The 20,048-nt window shown below is 44.4% G+C and overlaps 1 protein-coding gene across 7 annotated transcripts in view; it reads left to right on the forward strand.

The window, feature by feature from the left end:
* RGS6 (regulator of G protein signaling 6) overlaps positions 1-20,048 on the forward strand; it is a 611,079-nt gene that overhangs the window by 509,288 nt on the left and 81,743 nt on the right. For all 7 annotated transcript variants that reach the window (XM_070797807.1, XM_070797809.1, XM_070797808.1 and 4 more), the window contains exons 6-12: positions 16-67; positions 8,498-8,562; positions 12,501-12,577; positions 15,144-15,225; positions 16,781-16,855; positions 18,739-18,837; positions 19,924-19,985. In XM_070797807.1, the coding sequence (XP_070653908.1) occupies positions 16-67; positions 8,498-8,562; positions 12,501-12,577; positions 15,144-15,225; positions 16,781-16,855; positions 18,739-18,837; positions 19,924-19,985 (512 nt within the window). The remainder of the gene's footprint in view (positions 1-15; positions 68-8,497; positions 8,563-12,500; positions 12,578-15,143; positions 15,226-16,780; positions 16,856-18,738; positions 18,838-19,923; positions 19,986-20,048) is intronic.

Here is a 20,048-nt window from a genome sequence, read left to right on the forward strand (position 1 = left end):
TGTGCTCTTTTGCAGGCCCCATACTTCTGGCCTTCAAATTGCTGGGAACCTGAAAACACAGACTATGGTGAGCACTGAAGCCATGGCCCACACTTACTAGGAATGCAGAAGACACATCTTTGCTGTGTGGATGACTATGATGAATGGGGAGGAGGGCCTTTGCCCTGCTTAGCCCTTTCTCGTATTGTTGACAGGTGCTGTTCCACATACTGATGAAAGGCAGGGCCCACTGAAGGAGGCAGCCATTGGAAGGGAAGGTGGGAGGGGAAGAAAAGTTTTCTCAGGTCTGTCCAACGTGCTCATTCTGTCGGGCCATGGAGAACTGGGCCAGTGGCCATTGACCACTACTTCCTGGGACAGGGTTTCAGGCAGGGCTGGATCCAGGGGCACGTCCCCCTGGCCATTTCCTTTCTCACAGACTTGTTAAGACTTTTTAATAATTCATTGGTGTTTTTGATGGTTGGAGGTTAGAGGGGAAGAGTAACAGGCCATGGAGGGATATACAAAAGTTACCCTACCTGAGAAAACGAAGAGTGGGTGAAGCTGGGCCCTGGGTAAGCAGGAATTACCTCTATCCAAGCAGGGATTTATTAGACTCTTGCCCTGTATTCTCCATGAAGACTGTTTAATATATCTATGTGTCAGTCTTCTAAAGTTATACTATCCCTGTACTTCAGATACGGCTGAGGCCTAGAGAGGCCACATCCCCGCATCTATCACACTGTACTCGGATTGGATGCCCGGTCAGTCGTCAGCTCCATGAGGGCAGGGCTGGTCCACCTCACTCACTTCTATTATCCAGTGCATAGTGCATTCCTAAGCCGTAGTGGGCACTCAGTAAAGATTTGCTGATGGTTCTGGTTCTTTGACTGTGTGGATCACAACAAACTGTGGAAAGTTCTTCAAAAGATGGGAATACCGGACCACCTTACCTGTCTCCTGAGAAACATGTATGCAAGTCAAGAAGCAACAGTTAGAACCGGACATGGAACAACAGACTGGTTCAAAATTGGGAAAGGAGTACATCAAGGCTGGGCATTTTCACCCTTCTTATTTAACTTATATGCAGAATACAGGGCTTCCCTGGTAGCTCAGTCAGTAAAGAAATTGCCTGTGGTGCAGGAGATGGGGTTCAATCCCTGGGTCAGGAAGATCCCCTGGAGAAGGAAATGGTAACCCACTCCACTATTCTTGCCTGGAAAATCCCATGGACAGAGGAGCCTGGTAGGCTACATACAGTCCATGGGGTCACAAGAGTCGGAACTGACTTAGTGACTAACCCACCACCATGAGAAATGCCAGGCTGGATGAAGCACAAGCTGGAATCAAGATTGCTGGGAAAAATATTAATAACCTTGGATATGCAGATGACACCACCCTAATGGCAGAAAGCTAAGAGAAACTAAAGGGCCTCTTGATGAGTGTGAAAGAGGAAAGCGAAAAAGCTGGCTTAAAACTCAACATTCACAAAAAGAAGATTATGGCATTCAGTCCCATCACTTCCTGGCAAATAGATGGGGAAACAATGGAAACAGTGACAGACTTTATTTTCTTGGACTCCAAAGTCACTGAAGATGGTGACTGCAGCCACGAAATTAGAAGGTGCTTGCTCCTTGGAAGGAAAGCTATGACAAACCTAGACAGTATATTAAAGAGCAGAGACATCACTTTGCTGACAAAGGTATGTCTAGTCAAAGCTATGGTTTTTCCAGTAGTCATGTATGGATGTGAGAGTTGGACTATAAAGAAAGCTGAGTGCCAAAGAATTGATGCTTTCGAATTGAGGTGTTGGAGAAGACTCCGGAGAGTCCCTTGGACTGCAAAGAGATCAAAGAAGTCAATCCCAAAGGAAGTCAACCCTGAATGTTTATTAGGAAGGACTGATGCTGAAGCTGGAGCTCCATACTTTTCCCCCTGATGTGAAGAGCAGATTCATTGGAAAAGACCCTGATGCTGGGAAAGATTGACGGCAAGAGGAGAAGGGGGAGACAGAAGATGAGATGGTTGGATGACATCATCAACTCAATGGACATGAGTTTGACCAAACTCCAAGAGATAGGGAAGAATAGGGAAGCCCGGCATGCTGCAGTCCACCGGGTTGCAAAGAGTTGAACAGGACTAAACGACTGAACAACAACAACTGGTTCTTTATCAAAGGTGATTAACAGACACTCAGTAGAGGCAGCAGAATATGAACTCAGATGCTCCTTTCGTGGTCTGCCCCTCCACACAGCACCCTCGTCACTGACTCAGCTGCTGGGGCAGTCCACAGCTGCTCTCCTTGGGACCGGGGCACGCAATGAGAACTGTAACTTCTTGGATTCTTTGTGGGATGGTTTTCACAGGAAGGTAGAGCCAGCTGCAGCTGGGTGGTACTCCAGGGACCCTGTCCTGAGACCTTGTGATAAGCTACACGCTCTGGATCACACTTCTGAGGGAGGGGAAACCAGAAACTGGAAATAGTTCTGTGGATAGAATCCTGGCAAGCCTCTGCCCTACGAGGCTACAGTGGTTCTGTTTCCAAGTCTGGAACATGGCCCTGATGTAGGGGGCAGGGCCCTGTGACTGTCTCATCAGCTATCTGCAGGCATCACCACGGGTCCCTCTGGAACTGTGCTGCGCCCTAAATGATGTGATAAGTGGGTCCAGCCAGGTTTCCGGCTTGAAACGGGAGCAGCATTTGGCTGCTCATAAAACAAGTGTTTCTGGGGCTGAAATACTGCTCACAAAACCCAACTCGGAATTTGAATAATTGTAGCTTGGTTCCATGCAGCAGCCGTGTACCCTTGTCAATGTGAAAACCAATATTTTTCCAGGCAATGGAGAGGGTTGGGAGGATGGTGGGACCAGAAAACCTGGGCCCAAGTAAAATTCAAATATTTGCCTGAATATAAACCCGCAACCATCAGCCATCTTACCCTGCATACAGCAGGACACCATTTCCCTTTCTCTACAGATTTTTGTAATTTTAGCTGGGTAGTAAGAACAGGGATAAAAATAACAATTTATATCAGGCTCTCACTGAAGCAAAATTATTTTGAATTCCTGTACCTCCATTTTGGGAAATCAAATGGAGAAGTTAAAGTTCAGGATACAAAATACTCATTGCCTTTTCCTGGTTAATCAGAAAATCAGTATTTAACAAGAGAGAAGTCAGCACAAAGGGCCCATTGTCGACTGGTTCCACTAGCTGTGTGATCTTGGCAAGCTACTTAACCTCTCTGTGCCTCTGAAATCTCATTTTAAAAGCAGAATAGTAATAGTACTTCTCGTGTTGTTGGTTAGGATTAAATTGTTTCATTAATTAGAAATATGTGCAAATTTTGGTGTATGGCACGTAATAAGGAGCCAATAAAAACCATAGTGGGGTTGGTATTAGTACTCCCAGGATGGTGTTTGATCTTATTTGTTCTGTGGCAGCCCTCTTGCCAGAAAGTATGTGCCACTGGAGCTAAGAATTCAGAATAGGTGTGGCTTGGATTGAGGAAGAACCAGAAACTTCCCTTCTTTCAACATCTACTTTGTGTCAATTGCTCTGTCACAGATTTGAGTGAGTAACAGGCTTGCCCTCCAAGCATCCCAGGCTGAGAGAGAGACCATGATGTGCAAGCAAGAAGAGGATGCTGAGGAATTTGATCCAACTACTCAAAGATTTTATGTTGCTGAAGCATGATAACAAAGGTGGAATACTTTGGGATGGACAAGTGTATGAAAAGGTCCTCGTAGTCGAGGAGAGACATTTAGAATAGGTTCAGCAGCTTCCCAGAGCCACTGTGGGTCTCTGAAAATGGGGAATAACCTGAAAAATTCCTCACCTATGAAAGGAGGCTAATAACAGAACTCGCCTCAAAGGTTATTACGAGGATTAAGTAAGTGGACATTTGGAAAGTCCCTAGACTACTGCCTAACATTCAACAAGCTCCATGTATGTGGTAGGTGCTAGTGTGGTGATTTCCCTAGGACCTAAAATATTGCTTGGCACATATGTGAAAGTGTTAGTCGATCAGTCGTGTCTGACTCTTTGTGACCCTATGGACCGTAGCCTGCCAGGCTCGATCCATGGAATTCTCCAGGCAAGAATCCTGGAGTGGGTTGCCATTTGCTTCTCCAGGGGATCTTTCCAACCCAGGGATCAAACCTGTGTTTCCTGCATTGCAGGCGGATTCTTTACTGTCTTAGCTACCAGAGAAGCGGCACTCAAATTTACTTTAATTGGAGTTTAATTGCTTGACAATATTGCATTAGTTTCTGCTGTACAGTGAAGTGACTCAGCTATATGTATACATGTATCCTTTCCCTCTTGGGCCTCCCTCCCACCCCACCAGCATCCTACCCCTCTAGGTCATCGCAGAGCGCCAGGTTCAGCTCCCTGTGCTATATAACAGCCTCCCAGTAGCTGTCACTTATACATGTCAATGCTACTCTCTCAATTCATCCCATCCTCCCTTTCCTCCCTATTTTTTCTTCTTGCCCATTCTATGCATTTTTGTCTCTTTACCCACCCTGAAAATAGGTTCATCCATACCATTTTTCTAGATTCCACATATATACATTGAGGCACTCAGATTTTTAAATGGGAGAATGAATGAGTCAGTGAATAAGTACACGGAGCAGTGAATGTCATAGTGGAAAACTAGACCTCAATTCTAATTCCACCTCTACAACTAACTAGTCCATGAGTAAAGCACTTCAACTCTCTGAGCCTTTATTTTTCCATCTATTAGTGAGGGGTCCATACTTGATGGTCGCCAAGGTTACTTCCAATGCTAAAATTCCATTGTTCTAAAAAGTAATTAGAAGGTATGGGGGAAATAGAGAAATAAATGATTTGTATGTACCTTAGTTTAGGAGATTGAGATATATTATGATGTCAGTAGTAGACAGACTAGTAGAGACCAACCTAGACATTATATTATAAAGCAGAGATATTACTTTGCTAACAAAGGTCCGTCTAGTCAAAGCTAGAAAGCTGAAGAATTGATGAAGCTGAAGAATTGATGCTTTTGAACTGTGGTGTTGGAAAAGACTCTTGAGAGTCCCTTGGACTGCAAGGAGATCCAACCAGTCAATCCTAAAGGAAATCAGTCCTGAATATTTGTTGGCAGGACTGATGCTGAAGCTGAAACTCCACTAGTCTGTCTATCTGATGCAAAGAACTGACTCATTGAAAAAGACCCTGATGCTGGGAAAGATTGAAGGTGGGAGAAGGGGATGACAGAGAATGAGATGGTTGGATGGCATCATGGACTCAATGGACATGAGTTTGAGCAAGCTTCGGGAGTTGGTGATGGACAGGGAAGCCTGGTGTGCTGCAGTCCATGGGGTTGCCAAGAGTCAGACATGACTGAGCGACTAAACTGAACTGAGTAGAGACAGAAAGTTTGGAAAGGGAGTCAATTTTTAAGGACATTGAAATATGATAGGTTCAATGTTTTTTCAATGTTTAATTGCACATGTAGTACATGAATCTATTGACTGTAAAAATTTTTTATTGCATTCTGTTTTTGTCCTGGTGGGATGCCAGTGAGCTTGAGATGGCAGTGGGTATCCAAGTGATATGCTGGCATGAGGGCAAAATAGACAAGTATTTTTCCAATGAGAAATCACATATCCATAAAAAAAAGCCAGCATCTGAGCTTAAAGCAAGTCCCCGGATGCCCTGTAAGAGGACTTGGCTTTTGTTGCCAGTGGTCACTTGATGGGTTGGGTATCAGAGGGAACACTGCTGAGCCACTGAGGAAGCACACAAGCCCCAGGGAGGGCCCCTCAACTGCTGCTTGCTGCCTCCCCAGTGGGGTGGACAGACCGCCCAATGCATGACATTCACTGCACAGGAAGGGGCCCACCAGCGTGCCACCATATAACTCATGCTCATCAGGAGAGGTACCTTTGCCTTCTGCGCATGGTACTTTACTTCTCAACTTAGCTGATCCCTTTTGACCCAGATGGGCTGGAAATTTCTTGGGATGATCCCACTTAAATAAAGACCAAATCTGGGTTAGACTTTCCGGAGTTTCTAATTTTGCCAATACGAAATACTGTGAGGGACCTCCCTGGTGGTACAGTGGATAAGAATCCGCCTGCCAATACAGGGGACACAGGTTTGATCCCTGGTCTGGGAAGATCCCACATACCTTGGGCACCAAAGCCCACGCACCACAACTACTGAGCCCACGTGCTGTAGAGCCCGTGCTCCGCAACAAGAGAAGCCTCTGCAGTGGGAGGCCCGCACACTACAACTAGAGAGTCGCCCCCACTCGCCTCAGCTGGAGAAAGCCCACGTGCTGCAACAAAGACCAACGCAGGCAAAAATAAATTAAAAAAATAACCCCGTCCAAGGCAGTGCTGCCAAAGCAGCTCCAGTTATACTGCTTAAGGACCACTGAGACCAGGGGCGGGTGACAGCTTCCTGCTACAAGTTGCCTCCAGTTCCACAGGCCGCCCAGTTGGTGACCCAAGAGACCAAAGGAGGTACCTTTTAACACAGCAGACACCCCTTATCTGACACAGAGCAGAGCTGTGGCTGTTTGTTTCACTGGAAAAGTTGGTTAGGAGAGAATCATGAAAAAGTGATACATGCATACCTTAACCACTTCAAATGAATGGAGAATATACCAAGGAATATTCATTCAAGAGCCTTTTGAGGTAGGACCAAAGATTCTCTTTGATTTTCGGTCCCCATAATTTGAGTTTCTTTCTTAAATAAACCACACTTGAAATAAACCACCCAGTTTTGACCTCCTTAAAGTACATCAAGAATTTAAAAAATACTTTTAAAGCAACTGTATGTTGACCTCTTTCATATTTTTATTCTTTTTTTCATGGTTTTTTTTTTTCAATTATCTTACCCATACCAAAGTTATCAGCAATTGTCTTAGCTGACTCTCCTTTATCAAGTTGTTCCAAACCATTCAGCTAGGTCTTCGTAGAAACAACTGTACTCTCTCTTTTCACATTAATTTCATCAGTGTGTGTAACATTTAGTGAATGTACGTTATTAGAATAACAGGTATGCCTGACATAAGCAGATTCGAGAACAAACACAACTGACCCTCACTCGCAAACTCGAATGATGTGAGAAATGTGGGCATACAGAGGAGATTTCTGCCAGAAGGCTCCAGCATATTGTAGTCTGCATCAGGAAAATTTTCAGACCACGTGAGCAGGTTGGTTAACCCAGCAAGGAGTTGACTAGAGTTCCTGATATAATTAGGTTGTCAAACAGCAGATCAGTCCTGGTCCTCTCTGACCTTCTCTCCTAGTCATCCTATTACTCATTCATACCATTTGTCTATTGTCTCCCCTGGGTCATTCTACTTGGCACTGGAGAGGGAAGGAGATACTGAAGAAGCGGAGGCAGGAGAGGAAGTGATGAAGGCCATGTTGGAGGAAGAATATCCTGACAATTGTAGGCCAATAGCCCTTCCTGAGCTTGGGAAGAGACACCTAAATTGTCTTCCCTTCCCACTGTCCACTCGCTCGACCTGGCAGGCCCTGGAGCTTGGTGCAGGGGTCCATGCTGAGTAGGACACAGCCTCTGCCCTAGGAAAGCCTTCAGCCTGGAGCAGGGACAGCTGGTAAACTCACAAGTACTGCACAATTGAATTAGGTCCAATGGTTGAGGATGGATAGATGCGATCAGGAACACCAGGCTGGATCTTCAAAGTGGTAGATGGTTTCCAGATGGAGGGAAATAAGACGGCAGAGGAAAAGGTCTCCAGGCAGTGGACACATACACAGAGAAGTGGAACCGAAAGGGTTTGGTAGCCTCACATGCCTGAATACCCATTGGAAGGACTGATGCTGCAGCTGAAGTGCTAATACTTTAGTCGCCTAATGCAAAGAGCTGACTCATTGGAAAAGACCCTGATGCTGGGAAAGATTGAGTGCAGGAGGCGAAGAGGGCAACAGAGGATGAGATGGTTGGATAACATCACTGATGCATTGGACATGAGTTTGAGCAAAATCCAGGAAATAATGGAGGACAGGGAAGCCCAGTGTGCTACAGTCCATGCAGTCACAAAGAGTCAGACATGACTGAGCAACAAGAGCAATATGCCTGAATGAGGGAGGGAAGAGGTTGACAAGACAAGCAGAGACTAGATCTTGAAGAAACAAACATGCCGCCTTTAGAAGCCTGACCTTTCTTCTGAGGTCTCTAAGGTGTCAATGCAGGAAATTTAGGCAGTAAGGTAACATGGTCATATTTATGAAAGGTCGTACTGATGGAGGATGTTTGGCATGAAGCAGAGTGAGGAGGATGAAGGGAGGTTGTCAGGATCGGATGGGGGGGTCCTCATCCTATCCTGACCTATAGAAATATTCCTAGAGGTCAGATGGCATGCATCCACAGAAAAACATATTCTTCACCACACAGTGCTGGGCATATAGTGAGGGCTGGCTGGCTGGATGAGTGGATGAACAAATGAGTGAGTGGGTGGATTATGATCCCACCATACTGCTAGTCTTACATGTGCTGTAATTTCTCTTCCTTCAGCCATCTACCTCTGTAAGAGGACAATGCAGAATAAAGCAAGGCTGGAACTGGCAGATTATGAAGCAGTAAGTATGATTATTTTCCAGGTACGGTGTAGGAGGAGAGTATAAACTACCTTCAGCTCTGACTCAGCTTGCATTTTTCCCTTTTTCTTCCCCCAACTCCTTCAGACAATGGAAAGGAAGTCTCTTCTATTTCCCTTTTTTTGTTCTCAGCTCTTCTTACCATCACAATATAATCATATCTTTATATAAAGGACTCTCAAATCTCAGCAATAAAAAAACAACTCAGCCTAAAAATTGGCAAAGGACTAGAACAAACACTTCACCAAAGAGGGCTTAAGTATGACAAAGAAGCATATGGAAAGATGTTCAACAGCCATTAGAGAAGTACATACTAAATCCATGATGAGATGCCACTACACATCAGAATGGCTAAAATTAAAAGTACTGATAGTTCAGGTGCTGGTAAGGATGTGGTGGGCAACTGGAATTCTCCTATATTGCTGGTGGGAATGCAAAAGGGTGTGGCCACTCTGAAAAATGGTTTGGCAGTTTCTCATCAAGTTCAACGTACACGTACCATATACAACCAAGTAATCCCACTTTAACATAACTACATACATACCCCCAGAGAAATCAGAACTTACAGCCACACAAAAACCTGTACACTAATGTCCATGGTAGCTTTATGTGTGATACCTCAAAGATGAAAACAATCCAAATGCACTTTTACAGATGAATGGTTAAATGAACTACTCTACAGCCTTGGAACAGAATACTATTCTACCCTGAAAAGGAATGGATTATTAATCCAACCACTTGGATGAGTATCAAAGACATTATGTTGAGTGAAAGAAGTCAGTCTCAAAAGATTGCAAACTGTGATGTTCCAGTTATGTGAAAAAGCTGTCATGAGGGAAAACAGATCAGTGGCTGCCAGGATACATGCAGATATAAAGAGATGGCATGAAGGAATTTGTGGGGTGGGGGGCAATGATGGAACCATTCTGTATCCTGATTGTGGTGGTGGTTAACCATGCATATACATGTGTTAAAATTTATATTACTATATACCAAAAGAAGAAAAACAAATTTACTATATGATCTTTTTTTTTAGCTTAATATATGATAATTTTTAAAAATTGCATCTTCAGACCCAATTCACCAGGACTTGGCAGTAGATGCAAAATCTTAGGACCAAATCCAATCCAGAAGACAAGACGGATGTCAGATGGAGATATATACTCCCAACTTTCCTCCTCCTTCTTTCACAAGGCATGATTGCTTGCAGAAACTGGAGACCCCACCGCGCTCATATCCACCCCCATTTAATAGAGCCAAAGCATAGCGAACTTGGAAGAGTCACAGATAATGTTTTAAGTATTTAAAATCTGGGATTGCAAGATCTTTCCCCCCAAACCACTGTTTGTACAGGTCACAGAAAACCTAGAATATTGGCTGGCTTTTCACAGGCCCTCCAGGGGAGGCATTGTGGAGCCATGAAATGACTGAAGGGCTGACAGCCAGGAGACGGGGAACATCAGGGGCAGTGAAGACTCCTCACCCCTGGATACTCCAGCATGAACAGCTCCTTCAGATTCACCCGTCTCCCCATGTCCCTCCCACTCTCATGGCCTCAGTCTTCCGAAGCAAGAGTGAGGCCCTGCTCACCAGACCTTGTCACTCATGGGTACCAGCACCCAAGTCCACCCATCCACTGAGCCACCACTCCCTTCTCTGCAGCCCACGGGGCACGTGCCTGCCCTCAGAGCACATGGGTTCTATGGGTGCATGAGGGCACCTCGCTCCACTCTGTGGTCCCACTGGCATCACAGGACCTGTGGGCTGGCAGGGAGACAGTAGTGCAGGATGCAGAGCAGAAGTTCACCGGAAGCCTTGGGCCCTGGCTAAAGTTGGCTTATCCATGGGAGCCAAGAAACATAAGTGGGTTGGGACTTTATGATCTCCCCAAGCATCCCCAGCCTGGTAGTTTTATGGCTCTGAGCATCCTAGGCACCCAGTCCCACCCCCTATCTGCCCTCATGTGCCAGCAACCACCCCTCTCCCAGAAGACCACTGCCTGGCTCTTTGGGCGTCAAGCACCAAGTGCTTTAACTTGGACATGACTACATCCCTTCCCAAACATGACCTACAGGAACAACCCAGAGTGCAGAAGCACGTGGCCCCTCCATCCTGTGTCTCCCCTCCCAGTAGTTCCCGTATTTTTAAAAAAGCTCCTGAATAGAAACACGACAGCACCAACTCCTAACATACTTTACTCTGTTTTCTATTCTCTTGCCCTACAACATTCTGCTTTGGTATTGGTAAAGAATATGGCATTAAGATGTTCTTTCACATTGAAGTTCTGTCTAAAAGTGGTTAGAAACTAAAAAAAATTTTGTTTTCACAATTCAGTAATTATATTATTTTTATGTATATTATATAATTTCATTATTTTTTCCTGATGGCATAGTATCTTTGTAAAAACAAAAATTCAAACAACAAAGAAAGCAGAGAAAGAATCCTGCAGTCCTTTTTTCTATACATACATTTTTTTATAATAAACTTAGATCACACTGTAAACATTTATTGTGTAAGCTGCTTCTTTCTCCAGTCATATACTGTAAGGATGTTGAGACTTTTCCTATAGCAGCAATAATAATCTACAGTCTCATTTTTAATGGCTGTCTAGTATTCCATGGTATGACTGTATCATGATTTAGGTAACTGCTTCCCAGTTGACTGACATTCAGGCTTTACCAGCTTTGCTTCTTGTGAACAGTGAAAAAAACAAAAGTGGAAAAAAAAGTGAAAGTTGCTCAGTCACATCCAACTCTTTATGACCCCATGGCTATACAGTCAGTCCATGGAATTCTCCAGGCCACAGAACTGGAGTGGGTAGCCTATCCCTTCTCCAGGGGATCTTCCCAACCCAGGGATCGAACCCAGGTCTTGAACCCAGGTCTCCTGCATTGCAGGCAGATTCTTTACCACCTGAGCCACAAGGGAAGCCTAAGAATACTGGAGTGGGTAGCCTATCCCTTCTCCAGGGGATCTTCCTAACCCAGGGAATGAACCAGGGTCTCCTGCATTGCAGGCAGATTTTTTACCAACTGAGCTATCAGGGAGAATCAAATGGTTGGTTTTTTGAAATGTTTACACAGCAAGCCTTGGTAATAACTGAGTTTACATGCATTGGTCTTCAACCAAAGCTCCTTTTATATTAATAATCCACTAATGAGGGTAATCAATTAGTTTTGGCATGAGCTCTATGAAAACACACAGCATAATGTGGGCTCTTGCCTTGCATTCCATCAGAATTAGGCGAGTCATTAAGGGACCTGTCAGACACCCCGCCTCACTGTCCTGTTGTGCCACTAGGTTGAGCAACAGACTTTGCCAAAAGGCTTCTTCCCTCTCCCTCTAAAGGTGACCCAGAATGCCTTTTCTTTCCTATGGTTTTTGCGTTTTCCTTTCATGAACATCACAAACCTGGGCACTCCCTTCTTTCCCAGTTTTGAATCTGGACTTTCAAAGTGATTAATGCAAGGCCCTCTGGGTTCTCCTTTTCTGCCACCTTCTAGCCCCTGATTGCTAGAAGACAAATCTTGAGAATTCCATTCTTGGTCTTGCAGTCAGTTGCAAAGACCCCTCTCGTTCCTTCCCTAAACCCAGCGTGTTTGAACAATCACATCCAGTCTCCCTGTCTTCAGTGGCCTTTATAAATGCTGTGTGAGTCATGTTCCTGTAAAACACACAAGAAAAGAAGAATCGGGGAACCACACAGACTTCAGCCTTAATGGACGTGTAAATGAATATTAATAGTTATCTGTACAACAGGGTCTGGTGCAATGTCAAACTGGGTTCATGTCCGGTGGATTTAAAGTAGGGCCCTGCTGTTTTGTTGCAAGTAACCAAAATAGATGGCTGCCTTGTAATAAGTATCGATGTGCAAACTCACGATGATTAATGCCTTCTTGTTGATTTTCATTTCTCTTTAGGAAAACTTAGCAAGACTCCAGAGGGCCTTTGCAAGGAAGTGGGAATTCATCTTTATGCAAGCAGAAGCACAAGTCAAGTAGGTGAACTTCACAGGACCCCTTGCAAAGAGAAAAAGACTCTCTGGAATTTAGAGGTGGTATGAGAGTGGGGTTTCCTTCCATCCAGCCGTGGTTGGTCACTGTCTCTCTCATGACAACAACTGGGCAGAAATCAAGGTCAGGATGGATAAGTTGCATTTCTATCACCCATGATACCCTGAAATAATCTCCAAAGTGTGTGTTCCAGCAGGTAATGGGGTCCCTCCCAAATGTGTAACTCTGGTTCTAAGAAGCTGTACCTAATTCCCAAGGAGATTTCCAAATCTTCTGTGCTTGGAAGCTGAAAAACACTAGACCCACTTTATTTGTTGGTCTGGAAATTTCATCTTTCTAGGAAAACATACTGGAGTTTTAGGAAAGCCAACAAGCGGCACCTCCTCCATCTCTCCTAAGGGGAAGGGTTCAGAACCAATCAAAAACAAAGCACAGAAGTCAGACATTTGGAGTCCAAGATGTCAGACTGCTACTCATAAAACTAGTGATGGGACATGATTTTGGATCTATGACCACAAATCATTGCCCTAGAATTACAGTGTCCCATCCAGGGCAGACCTGGGTATCTGTAGTAACACCCCCCGATCCGAGGGCAGAGTCAAGCCTGTAAGTTTACTGCCTGCAGAGAACAGCTGTCCTGAGAACAGACTGACCCAGACTGGGCCCAGATGGACCAACCTCAGCTTTCTCTATTTCTTTTTTCAAATGTGCCAATAAGTTAAATCAAGAAGAGATGAGAGGAGGAGAAAGTCAGAGTGTTTTTTCCACATTCTTCCCTCCCAGGGAGTGTAGTGGAAATGCCTTTCTCTGTAAGGAAACAGAAGTGGGCAGTGAATGTCCCCCAGCCCAGAAACATGGTCATCAACCAGATCCTTTTGATTCTGGGAAACGGGCTTGCTCAGGTGGGGTCGTCTCTTGTCCTTTTCGGCAGCAGGCTCTGATTTAGCTGCAAGTGATGATAGAAGAAATGGGACAGAGGAGGGGGTGGGGGAAAGGATGCTGAACTGGGAGGAGGTGAGTATCTTTTCTCTGGGCACCACTTGCACCTGAGGAGCCCCCGTGGGTCTTCAAAGGGCCCCTCCCCACACTCTGGGCAGTGTTGCAGCCCACCCCCAGGGCTGTGCTCAGGCTGATGAGCAGTCTGCTTGCAGCTGGAAACGACGTGAGGTCCTTGGGTCCCATGAACTGTACCCCTCCTCCCCTCCCCCTGCAACCTCTGCCCCCTACCCATGATTCCACGTGCACGCACCCTGACCTCAGTGCTCCCCACAGCCCCGGAGGAAGGAGAAGGCAGGCGGGTTGGGGAGGGGTGAGAAGGAGGAAGAATTGAGCCAGTGCACTCAGGAACCACTGGGAAGAGAAGGTCTGATTTACACTTTCAGGACCACACAGCATCATCGCACGTTATAAAAGGAGGGAGAAATACCCCTTTGTATATATATGGTATTTCTCGATTCCCTGTTTTGATTAACTCTGTGATTACATTATAATTCTGGGCAGTTTAAGTACACAGCAATTATCACAAAAATCACAGGGTTATTATGACTTTATTTTAGTCTAGTAAACTAAAGTACTCCCAAGAGAGCCAAGAACCAGGAGTTACACAGCAATTAATTGAAGTTACTTTCTACTTAGATAACATGGAGTAATGCAGGCTGCTTTTTAAGGCTCTTACCTATGCTCCTGATCACAACATGAAAAATCTGTCTGTCTTGCAATTTGTGCCTCCCCCAGCTGAGGCCAGTGATATTTGCCTTCTGGATCTTGTCATACACCAGGGCTATTACTTTGCTTTTAGAGAACCAGATGGTTTAAGTAACTTTTAAAACATGTGAAAAGTGTGTTCGTCACTCAGTCATGTCTGACTCTTTGCGACCACATGGACTGTAGCCTGCGCCAGGCTCCTCTGTCCACAGAATTTTCCAGGCAAGAGTACTGGGGTGGGTTGCCATTTCCTTCTCCAGGGGATCTTCCCGACCCAGGGATTAAAACCAGGTCTCCTGCATTGCAGGCAGATTCTTTACTATCTGAGCCACCAGAGAAGTACTATTTTAAAACACATAACTGCAGCATTTTGAAGACATTTCTACTGATTCTGAAGCTAAAGCAAACTTTCGGATTTGAGGATGAAAGATTACAAGCCTATGGTTATATTCCTTCTCATAACTTGAATATGCAGTGTCCTTTGATAAGGTGGGGGACGGGGGAGGATGACAACAACTAATGCAGTTCTTAATAATCCAAATCTTAATAATTCAAAAGGACAGCTGCATTCCTGAACACTGGATAGGCTCACCCTATTCATTATACGTAATCAGTAATTTGCACTCTAGCTGAAAACACGCTCTCTTACCATGTGTGGGCTTCTTGAGGGTTCCTTGAGGGAACTATGCACCCATATCATACAGCTCTGCAGAGAGCAGGAGCCACACAGGTGCCAAGAGCCCTATGTACACTAAGCTCCTAAAAATGGGACCTAGAGCTGGCACGTGCATCAGGAAGGAAAAACAGAGTAAAAAGCCTCTGATTTCCCTTTTTTCACTCTTCCAGGATTGATCGGAAAAAGGATAAAACAGAAAGGAAAATTTTGGACAGTCAAGAACGAGCCTTTTGGGATGTCCACAGGCCAGTGGTGAGAAAGCTCTGCTTGGTTCTCTATTTTTCAATTTTCTCTCTTCCTTCACTTAAAAGAAAAGACTGTCTTTAGCCACGAGGCATCTCACTCTTAAGAAAATTGCTAAGCTTTGTGAAATTGCTTTTGCCATTCACTTGGATCATCTCAGTAGATCTTCTGGTATGTATATCAGTTCCACCTTTTAAAAATGATTCATTCACGAAATATGGAATTGCAAATGGTGGAGCTGTGGGAATTCCACCCAGGGAACTTTGGGCCCCAAAGTTTACAGTCCTAAAATAAGCTTTTCCATTTCTAATGTTATTCAGTTCCAACTTCTAGTGTATTCTCTTTCAAATGCAACCGATTGATGTTACTCACAGTCACTGGTCATTGAAAGCACTGAATTAATGGATTCTGAGTCATTATCCTGGGAGAAATACAGGGTTAGTTTCTTGCAAGCCTCCAGTCACATTTTCATCAACCAATCAATACAGAACCTAGTTTAAAGTGTGTTTCAGCTTAAAGCCACCTTATTTAATGTATATTGTTGATCACTGACTTTGAACTCACAGTGCACGCCTGGATGGCACATATCTTACACACCTCTTTTCTCCATAAAGCAAACCCCAAGCCTTCGTGCCCTTAGGAACATGAGACAGCACATCAGCACTGGGCTTCGGGGCCATGTTAAACAGCCAAATCACCAACAAAAAAACACAAAAATGTGTAAAACACAGTGCTAAGTAGACCATGAAAGGGACACTTGTTTACGGCAGGAGAGGAAACAAGAAGGCGCCTCCCAGGGAACATGCAGGTCAGGCAGCTCAACATTTTTGCTGCTCTGTGCATATGCACCAGTGACCATGAAGTCACCACGAGCATCAGTGTGGGAATTATAAGTAGATTTCAGCAAGTAGGCAGATTCACAAATACAAAATCCATGAATAATGAGATCTGATGCATTTCCAATTTCATGTTATTAAAACAAATTTTGCATTTTCCTCATGAAATGAAACTAAGATGAATAAATTATGTCAGCCTTCCTCAAGTCTGATTAGAAGCAAAACCATAGCCTGCCAGGCTCCTCTGCCCATGGAATTTTCCAGGCAAGAATACTGGGATGGGTTGTCATTTCTACTCCAGGGGATCTTCCCAATACAGGGATCAAACCGGCGTCTCTTGCATTTCCTGAATTGGCAGGCGGATTCTTTACCACTAGTGCCACCTGGGAAGCCCTTAGGTGGCTAGGTGTGTGAAATAACAACGGCTCTAATTGAAGCCATCCACTGCTTTGAATAATGAGTTTACTCGTATAAACTGTACACTGTACCGTCTACATATCATCCTTAGATAATATGAGCTATGTTATTTTATTTCATGTGAGAACTCTGTGGAGGAACACATATTACAGATGGAAACACCTTTGTAAAAACAAATTGTCAATGGCAAAATGGAGGTAATCATGTATTATGTGTAACAGGAAAGACAAAGACTGGTTCTGAGGGTGTCACTTGAGCCAACTTGGAAGGTATGATTGTCACTTAGTAATTTATATGATTTTTTTTCTCAGCCAGGCTGTGTGAACACAACAGAAATGGATATCAGAAAATGTCGACGTTTGAAGAACCCACAAAAGGTTAAAAAGGTTCGCTAGTTTAGCTGAATTAAAATTCTTGATGGGAATTGCCCTTCCATTTTGAATACTGTTCAAATAACAATTTGCTATTTGTAGTTCTCCCTGTTTCATCCTTGGAAACCATTTCATTCATTCTACAAGTGTTTATGGAGTGGCAGGTGTGGGCTTGGCTGCAGAAATACAGTGGCAAGTCCTACAAGTGAAAGTGAAAGTCGCTTAGTCATGTCTGACTCTTTGGGACCCCATGGACTATACAGTCCATGGAATTCTCCAGGCCAGAATACTGGAATGGGTAACCTTTCCCTTCTCCAAGGGATCTTCCCAACCCAGGGATCAAACCCAGGTCTCCTGCATTGCAGGTGGATCTTTACCAGCTGAGCCACAGGGAAGCCCAAGAATACTGGAGTGGGTAGCCTGTCCCTTCCCCAGCAGATCTTCCTGACCCAGAAATTGAACTGGGGTCTCTTGCATTGCAGGCAGATTCTTTACCAACTGAGCTATCAGGGAAGTCCCTAGCCCACAGCCTGGTAGGCATGAAGCAAGCCACCAGGCGATGGTGGGAAGTTCAGGATGGTTCAGGAACACCAGGAGAGGGCACCAGACCAGGGGCTTCCCAAGGATTTCCATAGCAGTCTCAAGGGTACAGAGGTCCAAAGTAGCTCTTGACTCTGGGGAGGCAGTGGAGAGGAAAGGACACATAAGGAACCATAAGTAATGAGATCCCACAGGGCCTGGCTTGATACTTTGACACAAGTGAAAGTCTTAGTATAGTTAGATCTCCCCCAAGTCAAACCACCAACTCATCCAGCCATGAATGATCCTGTGGCCATTTGTGTTTCACTGCACTGGAAAAGGCAGTGATTCTCTCTCATCTATATATGTGTCATGATGTATGTATCAATTCCTTCATTTTACTTATATATTTTGTTCTCATTGAGTTATTGGTACCCACTGTATTATTCTTTTTTAAAATCTTACATAAAAGAATCTTTGTTATTATCATTGCAGTCAGGAAAGTATGCGAGTGTGTTGCTGTCATTTCACAATACCAGGGTAATGGAAGGCCAGAATAAACAGATGACAGATTCAACATCTTCATATTTTTACATTAGTCTTAAAATGTCCTCATTTCATCTTTAAAGACCCCCTAATTCTAATATTCCAGAATTTCATGGAGCCCATGTGCACATTATCTGAGCCTTCCATGATATTATAGATTTCAACTATAAACTGTACCCTTCAGGGTTATTTTTCTTTCCCAGAACAAAGAGCGTCTTTAATGTGTTTCTAACAAAAGGAACAGATTAAAAGTAGCCATACCTGTGATTATGTGGGAAAACTGAGTCCAGAAAACTGGTCAGAAGAAAAGGAACAAATATGAAACCCTCCCATCTCAAGTTTGTACCAGAGAGGCATAACTGATAGAAAGTCTAGAGGGGGTCTCTTTGTGCATAATGTTTAGCTGTTCTTGAACCTTCTTGTGTCTCAGAATCACCTTGAGCATTTGATAAAAGTGCAGGCTCCCCAGCTCCACCCACAAAGATTCTGGTTCAGTGAGTCTGGGCTAGAGTTTGGCAATGTGCATCTTTACCAAGTACCCAAGATAATTTTTTGCAGATAGTCTATGGACCATATTTGGAGAAGCACTGTTATGCAAGGAGACCATCAATGAAAGGAAGGATTTTCTAGCAGTGATAACCCAAAGATGGGACCAGTTGTCTCAAGAGCCAGAGTTCCCATCATTGGAGAAATTCAAGCAGAGGCCGATGACTTATTGTCAGGATGTCACAGAGGAGCCCAGAAGCATCAGATGAGTGCTCAAAGTAGCTGACCCTTTGGGCCTCCTTCAGCTCTTGAGGGTGCTTGATTCAATGGTCTCGTTTCTTCTCTAGTCTGTGTACGGTGTGACTGAAGAATCCCAGTCGCAAAGCCCGGTGCACATCCCCAGTCAGCCAATCAGGAAAACTACAAAAGAAGACATCCGGAAACAAGTGAGTGAATTCGTTGCTGTACTCGCAAAGGGAAACATGGCCAGTTTGAAAACCTTTTGAATGTTCACAGGGAGCTTTAAGTTCCCGGAAAGCACAGTAGAAGCAGCTGTGGGTGACTTGAACCTTCGAGCACTGTGTGTGAATAATTCATGGAGGCTCAAGAGTCAGTAGAAAAGGACATAATGAGTTACCATAACACCATGGGCTGACTGCTGTAGTAGGGTTTTCTACAAGATGCTGTAGGAGCTGGGGGGTGGGGGGTAGGGTGGGGTGGGCAGGGAGCACTCATGTCACGGGGTCCTTAAAATTGTAATGCACTTTCAGAGTAAACCAGCTCAGGACCACCAGCTTCACTGCTCTGATTCAGAAGGAAAGCTGACAAATAGAGCAAGCCCTACTCCCAAAGCCATTGCACCATTATTTGGTTCCATGTTATCAGCCTCCATGATGAGGAGTTAACTGGTCAACCCAAGTCAACAGACAGTAGCTGACTAATTACATTACTCCTTTCCAGGCGTTCACTGGTAACTTGAGGGGCTACTTTTTACATTATGCTTTACTGGCTTCTAGGGGGCTCCCAAAGGCATAAACTGTGAGGTGCCTGACCTTGACAAGTTTATTATTGTGTGGGGAAAGGGAAATAGATTATGGAAAATAGCTACTCAATGATTCCAGGTAGGTACACCAAGCACACAGGTGTGATGTAGGTGTGAAAGTTGGGTAGGAGATCACTGGAGAATAGTCAAACCAAATAGTCAGGGTGGTGGGTTACCTCCATGCTGCTTCTAAGCTTTGTAGAATATAGACTGTCTTTAAGTTAGCAATCACTTCCGGGAATCAAGCCTTAAGCCATAACACAGAACAGGAGAATATGTGATGTAGGCTAAACAGTAAAATGTATTTCTTGAGTGTGGTAAGAATTTCCAAAAAAGGAAAGTAGTTGCTGGAGTGAAACTTAGAGGGCTGGAGAAGTCTGTCCAGAGGATGTGTTCGGCTGTTGGTAGAAATACAGGATTTGGGTTCCTGGGGTGAAAGGGTGAAAATATTCCAGTTTAGTCTTAACGCTTCTGTTCTGTCTTTCCCCAGATAACATTTTTGAATGCACAGATTGACAGACATTGTTTAAAAATGTCCAAAGTGGCTGAAAGGTATGTTTCCCCTTACTGTTATTATTTTTTTCTAATTCAACAAAGGAGAAATGTGCCAGGGTT

The sequence above is a fragment of the Bos indicus genome, chromosome 10, assembly GCF_029378745.1.
Source record: "Bos indicus isolate NIAB-ARS_2022 breed Sahiwal x Tharparkar chromosome 10, NIAB-ARS_B.indTharparkar_mat_pri_1.0, whole genome shotgun sequence".
Classification (NCBI taxonomy): domain Eukaryota; kingdom Metazoa; phylum Chordata; class Mammalia; order Artiodactyla; family Bovidae; genus Bos; species Bos indicus.